This window comes from Convolutriloba macropyga, chromosome 3 (genome assembly GCF_964194025.1).
Source record: "Convolutriloba macropyga chromosome 3, txConMacr16.3, whole genome shotgun sequence".
NCBI lineage: Eukaryota > Metazoa > Xenacoelomorpha > Acoela > Convolutidae > Convolutriloba > Convolutriloba macropyga.
The window spans coordinates 72,004,620-72,026,378 of NC_134470.1; the positions used below are offsets into that span (position 1 = coordinate 72,004,620).

Genomic DNA, 21,759 nt, shown 5'->3' on the forward strand with positions numbered 1-21,759 from the left:
TGTTTAAGCTGTAAGTGGACAAATGGAGCCCGACACGATGAAGTTAGAGATGGACGAGATGAAGAAACAAGTGAAGAACCAGGCAGACATGATCATAGGGATGTCAGAAATGATGAGTAAATTTGTCAACTTGGTAATCCCCGGACTGACGAAAGAAACAACAGGAGATCAGGACGGACACCCGCGCCGATTGTTCAATCCGTACTGCAAAAAAAGTCGCTACGGCCAGAACTTTGCCAACAACGGTAGAAAACAGTCCGGGGCCTCAAAGCAAGGAGTCCACTGCTACAATTGCTCTAAGATTGGACACTACGCGCAGAAATGCAATGAACCCAAACATGACCATTCAAACTAAGACGGGCCGGGAGTCTCCAAGGATTTAGGAAAGAAGGTTTCATCCCGGCCTAAAACAAACAAGATCCAACTAATAACAGTAACACTTGAAACAATGTAAAAGCAGTCAATAATCTTCCGGAACCACATTTCCTCAAACCTAAAGTTGCAGTGAAGGAGGAACCGGACTGGAAGCATTACAGTTACGGGGGAAGTGAACAGGACTCCAAAAGAGATTTTGGTTGACACAGGAGCTTCAACCAATATAATAAGATCTTCCACATTTGACCAACTTAAGGAACCGAGAAAAGTGTTGCGAAACCGTGCACTCCTGGAGGCAGCTGAGGGTCGGTTTATAAATGTTACAGGATCAGCAACAATTCATCTCAAATTGGGTGGCATTGATGACGAGTGCGAAGCCTTTATAATTGATGGACTTAAAACGAAAACGGAAATGATTCTCGGACTTAGGGATCTACAAAAACATATTTGTGTAATCGACTTGTAGACCAAGCAGTTTTGAACCGCCCCAGTGGAGTCAGCTATTGTACCCTTGAACAGTGGGAAATTGTGAGGAACATCGCAAAACGGTAACACGAAGCCGACACATGAATCCGAAGAAAAGGAAGCGGTCAACCAGATCCTGCAAAAAGTTGGTAAAAAAAGACCAAGTGGAGGTTATGATGGCCTCTTGGAGTATCTACGACGACGATGGCGAAAACGCCGACAGCTTAGGACCCAACAGAGAGGAGGAATATGAGACCTTAGCTGAAGGGGTTACTAGAATTCAACAAAACTCAACAAATGTCTAAGTTCAGGTGTTGAGTTCAGAATGCAAGCTGGCGAGGTTGTTGTTCCTCTGAGTTCACCTAAACTGGAAGCCGAGCACCTTTTGAAGAAATGTGCCCCAGAAGTACGAGGAGATCATTGGATAGCACTGGGAGACCTTGTCATCAAATACAGAGACGTGTTTGCCTTGGATGATTCCGAGCTGGGATCTACCGGTGTGGTCGAGCACCGAATTGAAACAAATTGTAGCAAGCCTATCAAGGTACCACCACACAGAAACTCACCAGCTAGGATACCGATCATCCAGGAAGAAATTAGAAAAATATTAGAGAGAGGAGTGATACAGCCATCAAGAAATCCAGATTGTGCGCCAATTGTACTACAGAAAAAAAGACGGGAGCTGGAAGTTCTGTGTGGCTTATAGAAAACTGAATGATGTCACTGTTAAGGATGCCTTTCCGATGCCTGACCAAGCCCAACTAATTGATGCTTTGAGAGGAAATACATTTTTTTCTTCTGTAGATCTAGCAAGTGGTTATTGGAAAGTCCCTGTAGCCGCCGAACATAGACATAAGACCGCTTTTGTGACCCCAGACGGAGGTTGTATGAGTATGTCCGAATGCCATTTGGCCTGTCCATTGCGCCCCCAACATTCCAAGGACTTATGAATGAGCTAATCCAGCAGAGCCTCTACCAAACTAACCTCATCTTTCTGGACGATGTCCTCACCTATAGCAAGACGGCAGAGGATCACCTAAAGCATCTTGAAGAAGTATTCATCTACTTCGAAGAGTCATTGACGGAGTCAGAGAGTGGAGAAATTTTGGAAATTGGAACCATTTTCAGCAAAGATGACTGCCTTTTCATCAGCTAAAGGTTCCCGATTGGTGGGAAAAGGCTGATTTGATCCCAAAGTTAGTTATCATCCGTTATTTACCTCAGTGTGATTAAACTTGGTAGAGTGTTAGGTCATGCATAGGGATAACCTTACCTGCTGACACTTTCGGGGAATTTGTTTTAGGTACCATGGGGGGACTTTAAACTTCCAAATAAGGCTTAAATTTTTGAGTTCAGAGTTTGACCGATTGATGAATTGGTAGCGTCATAAGTCTGATACTGCTTTTATTTTAGTTTGAATAGCTTGAATAGAAGTCAACAAGGTATAGAGAAGGCGTTCAGGTCACTCAATTGTTCATTTGAAGTCATAACAAACTTTACGTAAGTGATGCATTTTTGCTGTAGTCCATAGCAGGGGTTTAAATAAAATTGTTGTTCACTCGTTCTAATACGCGGTGATTCGAATAGTTGCTGAAGAAGAGTAAAATACCATGGTTGTTTGCTGTGGCAGCGGAGTTATAGAAAGCTCAAAATTACTCTGACATCGTAGAGGAGTTCAACTTGAGTAACAAAATCAGAGAGCGAATAGTTGTCGTCGAGTAAATTTGGTCTTTCTTAATGGAAGAAAGACTTTCATAAGGAACATCGAGAGCCAAGAACGAGAGATTCGTGCGGCTGATATTAGAGTAGACAACTTTGCTTATCAGTTTGATTTAGAGAAATTGGGATCCTTTGAGAAAATCCAATTTAGTACTTTGAATTGATTTTTGTTGCTTAAAACCAAATTGATTTATTCCTGAACTTGCTGAATTATTCTATCGAATTATATCATTTGAATTTCGAGCAGCTGAGTTGAGTCCAAGCAGGAGGCAGAGCAAACCGGGGACATTGTGAGTACCGGGGACATTGTGAGCAAACCCGGGACTTTGAAGAAAACATTTCTACCAAAAATAAACCTTTCGTGTTAGGATTTCGCGTGGTAGTGTCTCCCCCGACTATTAACCTAGTCTAAATACGAAAATCTACAGTGGCGCTCTTTGGTGGGCCAGTTTTCTTCAGGTACACTTACAAGATGTTGAGCAAGGAGAGTAATCCGAGCTCAGTTCAAGACGAAGAAGTCCTGTGTTCACAAGTAAGCAATGAACGAGGACAAAAGACAGCTTTTTGCGGAGGCCGTGGTCGTGGCTCAAAATCAGTTGGCGGTCAACAACACAGATGGCAGGCCCGAGAAGTTCCCGTCCGCGTTTTTTCCTGATTGGTTTTCAAGGAAAGCCCACTTCTCATACCTCATGGACAAACATGGTTGGACAGATGAGCAGGCTCGAAGCACAATACCTACCCTTCTTGTTGGTTGGGCGATGCAGGAGTTTAATGCTATGCTCCGACACTATCGCGTTCGGGAGCAAGACCAACCCGCTCCCACTCTGGCACTAAGGATGACATACTTGGACTCAAGGATGTCACCCTACAGGAATCCAAGGACAGCAAGAACAGAGTTCAAGAACTTGGCCCAGGGCGAGAAAGAGGTCTTTCGAGAGTTCTCCACACGGGTGAGGGATAACATGAGCTAAGTGCGATTCAATGATGGGTTGTTTGATCTAAATATATAGGAATTGCTTCTTCGGGAGGACCCAAATACGTTCAATGATGCCGTTGATAGGGCCCTTAACATCGATGCAATCAGCCGAGGATCTAGACTAAGGCAGTGCAGGTGGTTGGCAACCACCAGGTACCTTCAACAGTCAGACCAATGTGTTGAAAGACATCATGTTTAAGCTGTAAGTGGACAAATGGAGCCCGACACGATGAAGGTAGAAATCCAACTAATAACAAACAAGATCCAACTAATAACAGTAACACTTGAAACAATGTAAAAGCAGTCAACAATCTTCCGGAACCACATTTCCTCAAACCTAAAGTTTCAGTGAAGGAGGAACCGGACTGGAAGCATTACAGTTACGGGGGAAGTGAACAGGACTCCAAAAGTGATTTTGGTTGACACAGGAGCTTCAACCAATATAATAAGATCTTTCACTTTTGACCAACTTAAGGAACCGAGAAAAGTGTTGCGAAACCGCGCACTCCTGGAGGCAGCTGATGGTCGGTATATAAATGTTACAGGATCAGCAACAATTTATCTCAAATTGGGTGGCATTGATGACGAGTGCGAAGTCTTTATAATTGATGGACTTAAAACGGAAATGATTCTCGGACTTAGGGATCTACAAAAACATATTTGTGTAATCGACTTGTAGACCAAGCAGTTTTGAACCGCCCCAGTGGAGTCAGCTATTGTACCCTTGAACTTGCTGAATTATTCTATCGAATTATATCATTTGAATTTCGAGCAGCTGAGTTGAGTCCAAGCAGGAGGCAGAGCAAACCGGGGACATTGTGAGTACCGGGGACATTGTGAGCAAACCGGGGACTTTGAAGAAAACATTTCTACCAAAAATAAAACTTTCGTGTTAGGATTTCGCGTGGTAGTGTCTCCCCCGACTATTAACCTAGTCTAAATACGAAAATCTACAGTGGCGCTCTTTGGTGGGCTAGTTTTCTTCAGGTACACTTACAAGATGTTGAGCAAGGAGAGTAATCCGAGCTCAGTTCAAGACGAAGAAGTCCTGTGTTCACAAGTAAGCAATGAACGAGGACAAAAGACAGCTTTTTGCGGAGGCCGTGGTTGTGGCTCAAAATCAGTTGGCGGTCAACAACACAGAAGGCAGGCCCGAGAAGTTCCCGTCCGCGTTGTTTCCTGATTGGATTTCATGGAAAGCCCACTTCTCATACCTCATGGACAAACATGGTAGGACAGATGAGCAGGCTCGAAGTACAATACCTACCCTTCTTGTTGGTTGGGCGATGCAGGAGTTTAATGCTATGCTCCGACACTATCGCGTTCGGGAGCAAGACCAACCCGCTCCCACTCTGGCACTAAGGATGACATACTTGGACTCGAGGATGTCACCCTACAGGAATCCAAGGACAGCAAGAACAGAGTTCAAGAACTTGGCCCAGGGCGAGAAAGAGGTCTTTCGAGAGTTCTCCACACGGGTGAGGGATAACATGAACTAAGTGCGGTTCAATGATGGGTTGTTTGATCTAAATATATAGGAATTGCTTCTTCGGGAGGACCCAAATACGTTCAATGATGCCGTTGATAGGGCCCTCAACATCGATGCAATCAGCCGAGGATCTAGACTAAGGCAGTGCAGGTGGTTGGCAACCACCAGGTACCTTCAACAGTCAGACCAATGTGTTGAAAGATATCATGTTTAAGCTGTAAGTGGACAAATGGAGCCCGACACGATGAAGGTAGAAATGGACGAGATGAAGAAACAAGTGAAGAACCAGGCAGACATGATCATAGGGATGTCAGAAACGATGAGTAAATTTGTCAACTCGGTAATCCCCGGACTGACGAAAGAAACAACAGGAGATTAGGACGGAAACCCGCGCCGATTTTTCAATCTGTACTGCAAAAAAGTCGCTAAGGCCAGAACTTTGCCAACACCGGTAGAAAACAGTCCGGGGCCTCAAAGCAAGGAGTCCTCTGCTACAATTACTTTAAGATTGGACACTACACACGGGAATGCAATGAACCCAAACATGACCATTCAAACTAAGACGGGCTGGGAGTCTCCAAGGGTTTAGGAAAGAAGGTTTCATCCCGGCCTAAAACAAACAAGATCCAACTAATAACAGTAACATTTGAAACAATGTAAAAGCAGTCAACAATCTTCCGGAACCACATTTCCTCAAACCTAAAGTTGCAGTGAAGGAGGAACCGGACTGGAAGCATTACAGTTACGGGGGAAGTGAACAGGACTCCAAAAGAGATTTTGGTTGACACAGGAGCTTCAACCAATATAATAAGATCTTCCACATTTGACCAACTTAAGGAACCGAGAAAAGTGTTGCAAAACCGTGCACTCCTGGAGGCAGCTGATGGTCGGTATATAAATGTTACAGGATCAGCAACAATTTATCTCAAATTGGGTGGCATTGATGACGAGTGCGAAGTCTTTATAATTGATGGACTTAAAACGAAAACGGAAATGATTCTCGGACTTAGGGATCTACAAAAACATATTTGTGTAATCGACTTGTAGACCAAGCAGTTTTGAACCGCCCCAGTGGAGTCAGCTATTGTGCCCTTGAACAGTGGGAAATTGTGAGGAACATCGCAAAACGGTAACACGAAGCCGACACATGAATCCGAAAAAAAGGAAGCGGTCAACCAGATCCTGGAAAAAGTTGGTAAAAAAAGACCAAGTGGAGGTTATGATGGCCTCATGGAGTATCTACGACGACGATGGCGAAAACGCTGACAGCTTAGGACCCAACAGAGAGGAGGAATAGGAGACCTTAGCTGAAGGGGTTAATAGAATTCAACAAAACTCAACAAATGTCTAAGTTCAGGTGTTGAGTTCAGAATGCAAGCTGGCGAGGTTGTTGTTCCTCTGAGTTCACCTAAACTGGAAGCCGAGCACATTTTGAAGAAATGTGTCCCAGAAGTACGAGGAGATCATTGGATAGCACTGGGAGACCTTGTTATCAAATACAGAGACGCGTTTGCCTTAGATGATTCTGAGCTGGGATCTACCAGTGTGGTCGAGCACCGAATTGAAACAAGTTGTAGTAAGCCTATCAAAGTACCACCACACAGAATCTCACCATCTAGGATACCGATCATCCAGGAAGAAATTAGAAAAATATTAGAGAGAGGAGTGATACAGCCATCAAGAAATCCGTATAGTGCGGCAATTGTATTACAGAAAAAGAAAGACGGGAGCTGGAAGTTCTTTGTGGGTTATAGAAAAATGAATGATGTCACTGTTAAGGATGCCTAACCAAGCCCCACTAATTGATGCTTTGAGAGGAAATACATTTTTGTCTTCTGTAGATTTAGCAAGTGGTTATTGGAAAGTCCCTGTAGCCGCCGAACATAGACATAAGACCGCTTTTGTGACCCCAGACGGAGGTTGTATGAGTATGTCCGAATGCCATTTGGCCTTTCCAATGCGTCCCCAACATTCCAACGACTTATGAATGAGCTAATCCAGCAGAGCCTCTACCAAACTAACCTCATCTTTCTGGACGATGTCCTCACCTATAGCAAGACGGCAGAGGATCACCTAAAGCATCTTGAAGAAGTATTCGTGGCGCTGCGTAACGCCAACATGAAATTGAAGCCGAGGAAGTGTCCGCTTTTCCAGAGACAAGTGGTGTACCTAGGTCATATCGTCGGAGCGGTTAAAATTTCCCCCGAACCCGAGAAGACGTGAAAAGTTAAGGAATGGCCCGTTCCCAGGACCGTGAGAGATGTGCGGTCTTTTATTGGATTTGCTATCTACTATCAAAGATTCATCAAGAGCTTTGCGAGCTTCGCCAAATCCTTACATGATTTGAGTCAGTAGAGTGCGCGATTGGAGTGGACCCCAGCTCAGCAAGTATCTTTTGACCAGTTGAGATTAGAGCTAGTGACTGCCCCCGTTCTCCAGTACCCAGACTATTCGGGCTCATTCCTTGTAGACACTGATGCCAGTAATGTGAGCATTTGGGCCGTGCTTTCCAAAGAAATCAATGGAGTGGATCGACCCCTGGTGTTTTCGTCACGAGTGTTATGCAGGACGGAGATGATGTACTCGACCACCAAAAGGGAGGCTTTGGCGGTAATACAAGCCCTGAAGTGGTACCGACCATATCTGTTGGGCGTTTCATTCGTCCTGCGAACTGACCACGCAAGCTTACGTTGGATGTTTCGACAGGGTGTGGACGGAATGACATTACGGATGATTCAAAAGCTTCAGGAATTTGACTTCACGTTTGTACACATAGCAGGGAATCAACATGGCAAAGCTGACGGTCGATCAAGACGAACGTCAAAAGAACCAGACTGCGCTCTTGAGACAGGGAACGATTGATTGGTAGTTGTCCTGAGCCTGTTTCCCTCAAAGTGGCTTTGGGAAGAACACGGGAATCCTGTGGAATAATCCGAGAAGAAGAGGGTAGAGGCGCCGAATCTGAGGAAGATGCTCTGGATGGTCAAGCAATAATTTGGGGTAGAGAGACGCCTGATGTAGAGAAAAAGGAAGCGGGAGGACGAAGCTATCAGCAGAGTTTTCCTGTGGCTTCCCTACAATCCTGGAGGAGATCTTGAGAGGTTTGGTTCCAACTTAGTGACGCGAGAGGAAGCAGTGCAGCATGGGCGCGAAATGTTGACATATTGGTCTAGGTGGAACGAACTCACTGTGAGGAAAGGCATTCTCTACCGGCGATGTTATTGCTGGGACGTAAAACCCCCAATCCTTCAAATCGTTGTTCCAGTAGTGGGTCGGAAGGAAATTCCGTATCAGTTACACGCATACCCAGTCAGTGGGGGCATTTTGCTGCAGAGAAGAGGTTAAGGAGAATCCGCCAACGTTTCTGGTGGCCACACATAAGCCAAGATGTTGAGAAGAAGCTTGGTTGGTAAGTACCAAGTGCATTCAGGACTACAACCGAGAAGAAGAGGTTAGAAGGACTTGTACCGTTTAAAGTTGGAAAACGATTTCACAGGGTTGCAGCAGATATCCTGGGTCCAGTTACGATGGCCAACGAAACGCGAGCCAAGCACATATTGGTAATGACAGATTTCTTTACGAAGTATGTGGTCAGTGTCCCACTGAAGGGTGCCAAAGCACCTGATGTAGCAAACGAGATTGTGGGAAGCTGGGTTTTGAGATTTGGTGTACGCTACGTACTCTACACGGATCAAGGAGAGAACTTCGGGAGTGAGCTCGTGTTGGAGGTTTGCAGGCTGTTGAAAATTGATAAAACCAGGACCTCGCCATGTCACACTCAAGGCAAAGGTCAAGTTGAGAGGCACAACCGGGTGATAGCTGACGTGATCTCGAAGTATTGTGCGGACAATCCTCGAACATGGGATAAATTGTTACCCTATTTAAGTTTCATTCACAACACCACATTTAGCAAGACAACACAAGCAACTCCCTGCAGGCTTGTCTCTGGACAAGAGTGCCAGTACCCCATAGACTTGTTCTATCCAAAGCCCCATGACGATGAACTAACAAGAGACAGCTTTGCGGGGGATCTGTCACGTTTGTTCAGAGAAGCTCATGCATCAGCTAGAGAATCTCTAGGAGTAAACCAGCGGAGGCAAAAGGATCAATACCGCAAGAAAGTCTATGGGAAACTGTATGAAAAACAAGATAAAATGTGGGTTTACTGAAAACATAGAGCAAAGTCTCGGATGTTCTTCCTACCGTGGGAAGGTCCTTATGTAGTTTTAGAACGAACATCGGATGTTAATTACAAAGTAGCGAAACCAAGTCAAAAAGCAAAGTGGAATGTACTACACTACAATATGCTCAAACCACACTTGGATGAAGGCGATGCTTGGAACCCAAAGGAAAAGAAAAGAACTACGGCTCTCAGATCCGAAAGTGATCTGGAAAATTCAGGTGTAGATCAAGACGAGTGGGAAGAATAGGAACTCGACGTACATCCGACACATCAGCACTCCAGGATGCGACGCATTGTACAAAAAAGGAGACTAAACGAACGGGTTGATGACGATATGCCGAACTTGAAGGAACTGTTTCGCGAACAAGCTGTACCGGAGCCAGACGGGATGCCAGAGGAAGCTCCACCGGATGGGAACAAGCAGAGCCACTTGTTCATGAATCGGAGCAACTAGTACAGGATCAGCCGACCGGTGTCCCCGAACCTAGGGAGGTAACACTAGTCTCTCCAGATACGGGGCCTGCAAGACGGCCCAGACGGGAGATCCGCCCAGTCTTTCGGCTGGGTATTGTTGAATAACTAGTAGAAATGGGAGAAGGCACTACAACCTACTAACAATTTAACGCAACGCTTTTTAGTTATCGACTCTTACTAACGAGGGGCCTTTTTAGGATTCATTCAACTGGACAATGTCGACTGTCAACCTCAATCTGATTTCCATTGCGGTGATGAGACCGATGGTAGCAAAAAAGTCGGACGGTATCTCTTTCAACCATACGGCGGGAGCGGCTTTCACAACGGAGACGCCAGTAATTATAGCTAGTGCCATGGAGTCGACTTGGGTCTCGATCCCCTTCCCTGTTCTTCCGGCTACCAACAAGACTCACCTAGACCTTGTCTTTTAAGAATTTCAATTCAATTTTGCGGAACGATGGAATGGCTACTACAAACTAAGAATTTGTGGGAACAAGGAACTGACGCCGAGCTGTATCAATGTCAGCTATATAGCACTCAAAGGGATAGAATATGAAGTGGACGACATAGCTCGCATGCTAGCGGAAATAAAGATACGCGCGGAAAATACGTTCATCAATGGTTCTCTACACATTCACAGTATGGAACAATGATGGGTGAAACCACTGTTGATTGGAGCCGCGGCCACCATCGTTCTAGCCCGGGTCCTCAAGCAGGGACTCTATCATCACTTCTCATTCTTTGGATTTTCTGGTGGAAGACAGGCAATTGACGACCTAGGACGGGAGGCCGAGTTTCTTGGCAAAGCTGTCAGGACAATTACTTTGGAAACCTGGGAGCGGAATCATTTGCTTGGACATTCACTTAACAAGAACCAGAACCAGAACCAGCTGAAAATGGTTTGTCACGATACGAACGCGAACTTCCAAATGATTCGTGATGCGATGAATTGGTTGTTTGAGGAAACTGACGGAGCATTGGACGGCCAGCGGCTATGCGTCAGCTTGAAACATCACGATGTCTACCAGGAGGCTTCACGCTTTTCACCGGCAATGCTGAATTAATCACAAGCTTTGAACACACTGCGTGAGGAACTCATACCTTTGAAAATCGGGCTGCGCTGATTCCGCCAAAAGTGTTGCAGAAGGTCGTTAATAGTTTGAAACTGGACAGGATTTGGGAAGTCATACCTCGAAACAAGCTTATGACCTACTACTGATTTGAACTAGTGGATTCTACGGTGATAACGACCACGGGAATTAATGTACTCGTGAATATCCCTCTTCATCACACTAACGGATTGTACCATGTCTACCGAGCTGTGGCGCTACAGCAAACTATTGACGATGGAGTTACAGCAACCCAATATTTTTTCCGAAAGGCTCACCTTCTATTTTTGGAGAGGAGAGACCATAGTGCTCAAGTGTTGGAAGAAAAAATTAATTCGCACTGTGTGGGAACTAACCGTCTGAAGTTGTGTCTGAAACCAAGTTATGTCCCGAACGAGTGAAGCCACTTATCTATCCAGCTTGTTTTTCAATCTACCTGCTGCCGCTTTGAAGCTGTTCACTCAAGAAGTGGTTGGACTACCAGAAGAGCCGACTGCGGACTACTTAGACAATTCGACTTCGTTACGGCCAGGTCATCGGCCTACAAGTTCTTCAATTTACTCATGGGTTTAAGCAGACTGTTTATCCCCTTCCTGGATGTCGCAGCTGTTTACTGCGGCCACCATGCGATGGATGATTTGAGAACCCCAGCGGAACTCTAATTCTGTACCCGGACCCCAGGACATGTCAGTACAGCAGTGGAATGATGATCAATATCCAGCAACACCCTTTGCTGCGCACCCTATTTGCTACGCTGAGGAAAGTGGAATCCGAAAATTTTGGAGCAGAGATCCCCAACGCTTTTCGCGATTAGGCTCATGGAATAATGCTAAAGGCTCTAAGACTCAACCTGATCGAACTGCCCGAATAGGTTGTTCATGAGGAAAGTATGGAGCGGATCTCTCGTCCTTTTGCCGAAAGAATCATCAACCAGCAAATGCCTTTCCACTGGAGTGCATATCATATTCGACCAGTCAATGTTGTGGTGTGCTTTTTACTAGCCATAGTCCTGAGCTCCATGGCGTATCTTTTGTATCAATCTTGTGTGAAGAACCCTGCAGCTTTGTATAAGAGACTTTGCAGTCGACAAACGAACCGCTTTCCTTGGTCGAGGATACTCCGAGGATACTCCGAGTACTGTTTTTGCGTCCATATCTGGCAGCAGTCAACCTGGCATTTCACAATCTTCTGAAGCTCCTCCCAGCTTCAACTAGATCTTCGAACTGAACGAGGTGGTTACCTCGCCGGCGGCGACGTCGGAGACCCCAAGACGTGATTCAAGAGTGGTAATGGGTATGAGAGTGAAGAGATTTTCGCAGCCCCAGAAGAAGTCCTTCTCACCTGGTGAACAATTGCTGGTTGATGAGTAATGAGAAGTAAACGGTTTCATGTACTAGTTGATAATATTCATAAACTCAGACTTAAACCAGCATACTTGGACGTTGAGTACTGTTTTTCGACTTCCTATGTGATAAGTCTTAATCGCCCTTTCAATCTAATGTCTAATCAGAGCGTAACTTGCGATTTCATTGTATATGGATTAAAAGAGCTGAAGCGCTAGCCTAAGACAAACCCCCCGCCCTCCAACGCAGTAATTGATACTAATTGTTTTAAGGAATATGCAGGGTAACTCAAAGAGTTTTATAAACCCCCTCTTAATTTCTAATCGGAATGGGCATAGAACTGCGTTTCGTTGTAGATACTTTTTTTGTAGTGTTACTTGTTTATACAAGATCCTTATGATCATTATTTAAATCCCAACCTCTCGAAATTTTCCCAACCGCTAAGGTGATCGATGAACAATAGGAAGAAGAACTAAAATATTTTTTAAGTATATAAGATACGTATGGATAAGTAAGGCCACAAGATTAAAGGAGAAAAATTAAATTTCGAATAGGAAGTTTGAATACAGGAGGGAGGCGAGTGAGGACTATTCCTTTCTTCGGTTGGGGAACACAACTGGCGTTCTCAGATGGTCTTGTAAGCTTCTGACATCCAACGAGCTATTCAACTGGCCCGAATAATTTGGCCTTCAATCAGGGTGGGAAATTTGTGAGTCTCGTATGTGTTAAACAATAAACTATTGGTCGAGGAAGGGTCATTTACAATAGTAAACTCGTAATAATTTGCGGGACCCTCTTGAATTTGAATATTAAAAAACCCCTCCCCAAGCAAAGTTTCTAACTCCGGAACGTGATAGTTGGTGTTGGCCTTTCAACTTTGGTTTGCTTTGATAAGATAAAAGTTGCTGTTTAAAATTGGAGCATTGAAACAATGAGATATATATACAGTACAAGTCAAAATAAGCACGCGTTTTTTGTTCAACGAAGTGATTTCCGTTCATTTTTTGTTGAAAATTATCGAGCTCTATTCAGTTTTGTGTTTGATTGGTCTGCGTGCAATCACTAAAAAATAACGAGATTTAAGAAGAATGAAACCAGTGTAAGTGACCGAGGGAAAGGATAAAATGTATAGAGGATGAGAAAATCAAAAGTAGACAAATCATTTTGGCTCTCTTTATCTAAACGTTAAGTTCAGTTATCTTAGACGTCAGAAAGTTGAAAAGTATCATTAAAACAGTCAAAAAACGTTCATACTGGATCTAACTATGTACCCGGTGACCTCCGACTACCACCCAGATGAGTCTGAGGATGAGGATAAATGGGTGTGGAAATCCTCTATTTTGGAACTGACGCTACGCATCAGAATGATTCGGTTGTCTACCCACTATCTGATAGTGGAGTTGAGGGAAGACGGTGGCTTTGTCCTTTTGGGGGAGGGAAATGGACCATGACACGAGTGGAGGGGCTTTCTATCGAAGGATTGGTCGGCCAGCTCCGGTGGAATTGCAGAGAACGATAGAGCTAGTTCCTTCCAGCTGAGTGTTAACGCTGAAAGCATTGATTCGCTGAAGCTGGAGTCTACCGACAGGCTTACCAGCTACTGCATCTAGTTCGAAGAGTCATCGACGGAGTCAGAGAGTGGAGAAATTTTGGAAATTGAAACCTTTTTCAGCAAAGATGACTGCCTTTTCATCAGCTAAAGTTTCCCGATTGGTGGGAAAAGGCTGATTTGATCCCAAACTCTATAGTAACCACCATAAGGCAAATGGGACAGGAGGTTGGGTTAGCCTGAGTATATTAGCCTTTTTATAAGTTTTAGCAATTATTCGGCAGAATAATGGTTTAGAAGGGAGGAGTGTAGATTTTGGGAAATCCTAATTTTATCACAAAAGTTTTGCAATTGAAAGTGATACAACTTGAATTTCGAAAATTGGTTACCATAGGATTGTAACTAAGGTTATTCGCTTGCAATTTAGAGCCACTTGACAAACCAGTTATTTATGGATTAAAAAAGGGAGAGCTAAGAATTTGAATGGGTTTAATATTGACTTTCTTAAGGGTACCGAATTTATAAAAGTTAGTTATCATTCGATATTTACCCCAGCGTGATTAAACATGCTAGAGTGTTAGCACATACATAGAAGTGACTTTATTTGTCGACACGTTTGGGGATTTTGTTGTAGGTACCATGGGGGGCTCCAAACTTTCATATAAGGCTTAGTTTCTGGAGGTCAGAGTTTGACCGATTGATTAAGTGGTAGCGCCATAAGTCTGATGCTGCTTTTGTTTTAGTTTCAATAGCTTGAATAGAAGTTAGCAATGTATAGAGAAGGCGTTCAGGTCACTCAATTGTTCATTTGAAGTCATAACAAACTTTACGTAAGTGATGCACATTTGCTGTAGTCCATAGCAGCGGTTTAAATAAAATTGTTGTTCACTCGTTCTAATACGCGGTGATACGAATAGTTGCTGAAAAGGAGTAAAGTACCATGGTTGATTGCTGTGGCAGCGGATTTATAGAAAGCTCAAAATAACTCGTAGAGGAGTTCAACTTGAGTAACAAAATCAGAGAGAGAATAGTTGTCTTCGAGTAAATTTGGTCTTTCTTTATAGAAAAAAGACTTTCATAAGAAATATCGATAGCCAAGAACGACAGATTCGTGAGGCTGATATTAGAGTAGACAACTTTGCTCATTCAGTTTGATGTAGAGAGATTGGGATCCTTTGAGAAATTCCAATTTAGTACTTTGAATTAATTTTTGTTGCTTAAAACCAAATTGATTTATACATGAATTTGATGAATAGTTCTATCGAATATCAATTAAATTTTGAGCAGCTGAGTTGATTCCAAGCCGGAGGCAGAGTAAACCGGGGACATTGTGACTAGACTTTGAAGAAAACCTTTCTACCAAAAATAAACCTTTCGTGTTAACTTAACCAAAACTTACTTTCGGTGCCAATTAACGAGCATAAAATTTTCTAAATTACTAGTGTGAATTAGTTCGTTAACTTCATTTATAGTGTATTTCCCAACTAAAAAATTTTGACAATTATGGTATTGCAAAATTTGGCTTTAGAGGTTTCTTAAACTGAAGTAATTTTGATTGTTAAATTTCTGTTTCGAAAAAATATATAGCATCGTCTTCCAAGTGAATTCAAAATCTTGCAAGCTTCTTGCAAGTTATCAATTCGTGCTTTACTAAGCAGGTTTTCGGGTGGTAGTGTCTCCCCGACTATTAACCTAGTCTAAATACGAAATTCTACAAGGACTTAGTCCCTAGGCGAGAGTCGGCACTGTCTCATTAGAACCCCGATAGCCCCGTCTAGAGTATGGTCAGTCTTATCACAGCGCAATATACATAGTACGGTTTGCATGGTGGTATGGTCTGGATAGTCTAAACAGTGCCCTTTCTAGAACCTTTAGTAGAACCTTTCTAGAATCTGATGGGAGCATTTTCAAGATTTCAAGTGGCGAATAGTCTGTTCAGAGACAAGAACTCCAGGCGCAGAAAATAGCAAGTAACTCCCCCCCCCCCCGGATGACAAAAAATGACGTCTAATCACTTTATGCCAATTGAGCTGCAGCTTCATGAGAACCAAGTGAGTCTTGCAACCCCATTGCGCGTCCCAGGTGGGTTTCACATTCACTGTGCGCAACTCAAGTTGGCTCATCAGCCGATTTTGGTCGGTATGGTCAGTCAGATCAGAGCTACCTTGGGTCACTCACATTAACCTGGGTAATAATAGACAAAAAATAAATTAAATTTAACGGATTTCGTTCTAGTAAATTAGGATTGGAATATCAACAAACAAAAGCAAGCATACAAAAATAAACGTAGTTCTCGGTTGATTGATATGATTCTGAAGCAGCGACAGGCAGGCGAGAAACATGATTGCAATTGAAGAATCGGGGATCACGAGGAGCTGAGATCCTCAGTATTTATTTCGGGTTCAAGTATTGTGGATGGAACCGTCAAATTTAATCATATCTTGGGTAGGGAGAGTTCGGGAGCAGTAGATTTATCTGAAAAAAAGGAGAAAAAGTGACATCTATTAATCTAATGGTTTTTAACTGCTTTTCAAAATGGGTGTCGATTAAGGACAAGCATTTGTAAGTTCATCATGGACTGCTCCTCATAATTTGCACTTTTTGAAAAGTACTGTTTTACGTATTTGAGACCAACAATTGAGAGAACCAAGTTAAGTTCTTGTATTTTTTTTCTTACAAATTATAGCACGAACATCTTTCTGGCTTGGATTGAAACTGCGACAAATACCACATTGATGGCCTAATTCATTTTAACTTTTGATTCATGATGCACTAATTCTTATTCAAATAATTTTGGTGTTCTGTTTTCGAGATCTATCAACGCGTATCCGACCGAGTTATCTCAAATATTAAAACCTCATCGATCGTCGGGTTTTCGTTAGAAAATAATAAAACCGAGCACTTTTGGTCACGCTTGGTGTGTAAGAGGTTGGTTCAAACGCCCCGACCTTATTCGTGATGACCTGCGGTGTTCATGATTGTCATGATCCTAATTCTTCAATTAATCTTGGATTTTTGGTTTTAAGACATCTCATCATATTTCATAATAATGCAATCTGAACTATTAACAATTCTCAGACTGTTCAGAGGAAAAAAGAATTCTTGGTTAGACCTGGTTTGTAAGAGGTGGTTCTCCTAGTGGCACTGTAGTTTCCACTCGAGTGGAGAGACAGAGAAGGGAGAGAGGAGGGCGCGGCAGTTGTACTTATATTGTTATTGTTGTTGTTGATTACACCTGTATTAGAGAGGCTGTTTGTCCCTTTGAACGTGGATGAGGTGCGACTAGTCAGCTGTTGTTTCTTCTTCTTCCTTCTATAGTGTTCACGTGCCTCTTGTAGAAATGGATGCTCTATTGCCTCTTGGGGTGTGAGGCGTTCTGTTGCCTCCCAACTGTAAAAATAGTAAATTTCTAAATTTTGAGTTGATTTATTGGCATGAAACAAGACCAAAGAAGGGCTGATTGATTTTTTTTTTCTTTTTTTTCCTTGTTGATTGAATCATTTTGTTAGAAACTTATCAATTCACTGAAAAGTATGCCCGTTGAGTTCTCAATTTGTTTTTTACCTTAGGAAACGCTCTTAAAATTAACGTTAATAGTTTATGGCATATAATTTAAAATATATAAAAATTACGTTAAAAAACTTAAAAATAACGTTAAAACTTACGATAAACCATAGTTGACCAGTTACTAGTAAAAAAAAGTAGCGAAATGCCGTAACGTTTTATAGACAGGAGGGATTCGAACTGACAACAGAACTATCGCAATACGCTTTTGGTTTTAAACAGTATAGCTGATGGCTGTTAATGCACTTACTGTAGACATTTTCGGACGAAATCGACAAACTCAGGGTTGTTGCAGTTTTTGAGAGAGTGCTCCAGGGTTCTGTTAGAGGGCCGTCTCTTTTTCCCTTTACTGTTTGTGACACACCTGGGAGAGTTCTTGGAGTCGAAGAAGATCTTCTTCCTACTTGCCTCCTTCAGCACATTCGGAGGGGGAATACCAAAGATCTGGAAAAAGTGGACAGGGATTTTAAATAATTTTTAATCTTGTTAAACTGAAATTCTTCGTAATTTCTAGTTACCACTTTATAACTTGGTTTTCGTTTATCACGTTTTAGTTCGTCAAGAAATGACAGTATAGCAAATTTCGGTTGTGATATGATAATTACCAGTGATAGTTTTAATGACAAAAATGAACTATATCTGCTTAAAGTCCTCGAGAGTCTCGGTGACCCTTTTCTAACCGAGCATTGCAAGCGTTTTGTCAGATTAAAGCAAACAGGCTGTATATTTTCTGCATCTGTGAACTTCATAGATAATAGAAAAATATTTGAATAAATGAATTTTTTTAAATAAATTGTTCGATCTATTTTTTCCCGAGCAAGGTGAGCATATAACGTTTACGCCCCCCCCCAAGCATGCGAGCCATTATTTTATATAGTAATATTCTATATAACAGCAGATAATGTCAGAATGCGCCCGATAGCGGAGAGTGAGGCGTGTGCCTAGTAGGACGCCATTGATTAAAAAATACTGTCGGGAGTGGGGGTGAGGGGGGGGGGGGGTGAATCTTACCTCCATGATGCAGTTGAGCTGCTCCACTTCGTTCTCCCCTGGGAATATAGGGTATCCAGTGTACAGTTCAGCCATGATGCACCCGAATGACCAGATGTCGATTGGGGAGGAGTACTCCAGACCCAGAATGACCTCTGGCGAGCGGTAGAAACGAGACTGGATGTACGTGTACACTGAAAAATGTCCAGAGTTAGCGGAACCGAACTCCAAGAACGATTCAGTACTGGGAACGTATAAATGCAAGTTTTTCTAATAAAGTCAGTACTGTATCATTACAAAACCAATTGTATTAGTCGTATCAGACTTGAATTGCACTTAGCAAGTTGATTCCCGAGTTAGCATTCACTCATTTGTTATTAAAACAAGAAGGCTCAGGAATGTGTGTTTGCAAATAATTTTCTGACCCCGCTCAATCACTTTTGTAACTTAACTGTCTGCCAAAGGATGAAGAGGGAAAATGTTCCAAAGTTCGTATAATCTTCGAAAAAAAGGTGTATCCATTTAAGAAATCGCTTTAAACTCAAACTACTAAACAAATTGAGAATGCCTCATTAGCGAGCCGATCAAACCTGCCGTTAACGAAACAAAATGACAAGACAAACAAGAAAATCAAATGAAAACAACGATCACTTTTTACGACCAAAACTCAATGTCTATTTTTATAAGAAAAACTTAACAAATAAGTCAAAATAGCATTAGATAAAACCTAAAATAAACAAACGTGTGCTTTATCATAAGAGATCTGGGACCTGTCTTTAGTCAGATTCATTTATATTTCAATAGGAAGGAAGCCGCCGTGACCTTGGAGGTCATTGTACAGAATGCAATACGACTGCAAAAAGAGCAAATACAGTCCGAAGTCAAAAATTCAGTTAAATTTTATGAGAAAACTCTGTAGAAAGTGATAATAAGATAAAAGAACCTCAAAAGTGGGAAAAGGTCCAGAAAATAGTTATGAGAACACCCAAAAGTGAAAAAAACCATTATATAAAGGATAGAACCCCAAGATACCCTACATTTTATTCCACTTGAAAGAGAAAGGAGTGTTTTTTTCTGAGACTATGCTATAATATGACATAGATGAAAACAGGCAAACCTCAAAAAGACAATAGATTTTTTGAAAACAGTTTCTTCAAATTATAACAATTATGTTTCACTAAAATTATAATTTATGTTCATTGGCTCTCATTTGCTTGCAAATTTGATATTTCAAGCCTGTAAAAAAAATGGGGCAAAGTTTTAATAAACGCAAAGCATCCTATTACAATTTGAATATCTTTTGGATTGTAAATTGCCGCGATTAGTGTTCCAATTTTGTTAGCGAAGTATCTTTGTCGACAAAAAAGCAATAGATCAAAAATATGATGAATTCTGAATATTTTTTGAGTTATTTTAGTGCAAACCATTGATTGGCAACAGAAAGCATTAGATAGTAATTTTTAGTAGCTCCGTAGATGGCGAATTAGATTTTTCTTTATTTATACTCCGTTGTAAGTCAATAAATGCTATCAAATCTCAAAAAAAGCAAAAACACTTTGTCGGAGCCATAAAAACATTAGCTTTTACACAGAAAGTGTAACATCTATTCATTGGATCTTCAAAATATAAATGGGGATCTTCATTAATGGAACCTCTCACTAAATACAGAGCTGTCTGTAATTGGGTTGAAAAAAATCGGACCAATAGGGTGTCCGCATTATAGAAACAAACATCGTTTGAGAGCCATGGAAAAAACATGACTAAATAGGAAAATAAAAAGGCAAATAATTGTGAGGTAGAAAAAACTTGCTCTCCGAAGACTTTCAGCCAGTTTAATGACATCACTTTGCCTATCGGACATTAAAAAAGACAGCGCCAAACACAACCCAAGTCCTTCTTCAATTCAAAAATCAACAACGACAAAATTTATCTTGCTGTCGTTCCGCAGTTGTTTAAAAATTAGTTCCGAGTGTTTGCCTAAATGATATTTTGGTGAACGAAAATCTTAACATGACAAAATTAATTTAATAGTTTTTGTTACACCGATTCGTTTAAGCGAAATGCCGCCAAATTGTTAGTTCCAGAAAACTTTCTTAGAAATTGGAACTAAAAGTCCTCTTTTGACTAAACAATGTCGTGTCAACAGTTTTTTGTCTGCCAGTCAGTTTGGACAAAGTGGGCTAAAAAAGCGTATTTGGTGAAATTTTTAATGGAAAAATCTTTAACGTACTCTTGAAATTTCATAAATTTAGCCCAATTTTCAGCCAAAGAGACGGATCAAACAAATCAACAATTATCTTTTATCTTTGAAGGTAGACCAGTAACACTATCATTAAAGTTTTCATCTTTTTAAACAAAATTGATAAAAAATTCCAGGAACTCCGTAACTCATTCAAAAAATCTTGGTAAATTGACATTCTACGCTTGACAAGCTTTTTAATGATGCCAATCACAACTCTGTACGATAAATGTATCGGTCGGCGAAAATCGACTGAATTAAAAAACATGGTTCCTCCCCCTCTAAAGTGGGTTGGATCAATGATATAACTGGCAGCCAGGGAGGTTAGCTATAGCGATAATATTTTTGATCAACGAAATTAAATTCAGCGATGGCTGATTTCCCAGCGCAAAATTTGTTTACAAAAAATGCAATTTGATTTCAAAAATAGCAGATGAAAAAACGAAAGATTTAAATGTTTAACTGGCCCATCATCTGTAGCGTAAAATTGCGTATTATTGTCAGATGGTAGGCTGAATATTTCTTAAATCATTGCAATATTTTTGAATCACAGCATGCAAAAATATTGTTGCAAACTATACTAAATAGGTATCTACTTTGGAAAATTGATGATTGATGAAAAACGACAGATTTAACTGTCATGGAAGGTAAAATTGCATATTAATGTCAGATGGTAGGCTGAATAGTTCTAAAATCATTGCAATATTTTTTCATCGCAACATGCACAACTATTTTTCTCTATTTCATTGCATTTTTCTCTATTTCATTGCATTTTTTTCTAAACTTGGTATCAGTTAAGAACAATGGTCACTAAGTAACAGTAGACAGACCTTGTTTGCCTACGAAGCAGCTGGAGCCGACATCGATGACTTTGATGGCACTGGTGCCCTTGAAATTGGCCTGCAGCAGAATGTTCTCCTGAAACAAACAAAACTTCGCTAATGCAGAGAAAGCAGCGGCTTAGGAAAGATAGATAATTGAGATAGTAATCCCCGTTTGCCGTTTCCCAGTTATCATGCAAGAATCGCTCACGAATTTACGGATCTTTTCCGTTTTTGCTCCCCCGGCTTAATGGGTGCATATTATTTGCAACCCCCCGACGCACGTGCAACGTTTTTACATAATGATTTACTATGTAATGACACGAGCTCTGTAATTCGGGGGGGGGGGGGGGGGCAGAAACGGAAAACGGAAAAGATTCGCAGTTTCTTGTATGGCTATTAAGAAATCCTGTCTTATGTTTGTGCAATAACCAGGATATCAAAAAAAGAATTATCAATGAGT

The 21,759-nt window shown here is 41.7% G+C and overlaps 2 protein-coding genes across 2 annotated transcripts in view; one reads left to right on the forward strand and one right to left on the reverse strand.

The window, feature by feature from the left end:
- The first annotated feature begins 6,962 nt into the window (after window positions 1-6,962).
- On the forward strand, window positions 6,963-9,454 carry LOC142336727 (uncharacterized). Its single transcript, XM_075385638.1, has 4 exons — window positions 6,963-7,197; window positions 7,495-7,786; window positions 8,455-9,062; window positions 9,255-9,454. The coding sequence occupies exons 1-4, from the start codon at window positions 6,963-6,965 to the stop codon at window positions 9,452-9,454; spliced, it is 1,335 nt and encodes a 444-aa protein (XP_075241753.1).
- A 6,427-nt stretch (window positions 9,455-15,881) lies between these two features.
- Window positions 15,882-21,759, reverse strand: part of LOC142336728 (dual specificity tyrosine-phosphorylation-regulated kinase 2-like) — an 11,096-nt gene continuing 5,218 nt past the window's right edge. Inside the window, exons 2-6 of the mRNA XM_075385639.1 lie at window positions 21,306-21,393; window positions 18,258-18,430; window positions 17,497-17,690; window positions 16,795-17,072; window positions 15,882-16,157 (exon numbers count right to left, since the gene is read on the reverse strand). Coding sequence (XP_075241754.1) covers window positions 16,117-16,157; window positions 16,795-17,072; window positions 17,497-17,690; window positions 18,258-18,430; window positions 21,306-21,393 — 774 coding nt within the window. The 3' untranslated portion in view covers window positions 15,882-16,116. The remainder of the gene's footprint in view (window positions 16,158-16,794; window positions 17,073-17,496; window positions 17,691-18,257; window positions 18,431-21,305; window positions 21,394-21,759) is intronic.

What these genes read in the sequence shown, in the direction of transcription:
- LOC142336727 (XM_075385638.1), top strand. Translation starts at nt 6,963, where the DNA reads ATGCCATTTGGCCTTTCCAATGCGTCCCCAACATTCCAACGACTTATG. An exon ending in GAGACAAGTGGTGTACCTAG is followed by an intron (nt 7,198 to 7,494) that starts GTCATATCGTCG and finishes CATTCCTTGTAG; the next exon opens with ACACTGATGCCAGTAATGTG. An exon ending in CTTTGCGGGGGATCTGTCAC is followed by an intron (nt 9,063 to 9,254) that starts GTTTGTTCAGAG and finishes ATGTAGTTTTAG; the next exon opens with AACGAACATCGGATGTTAAT.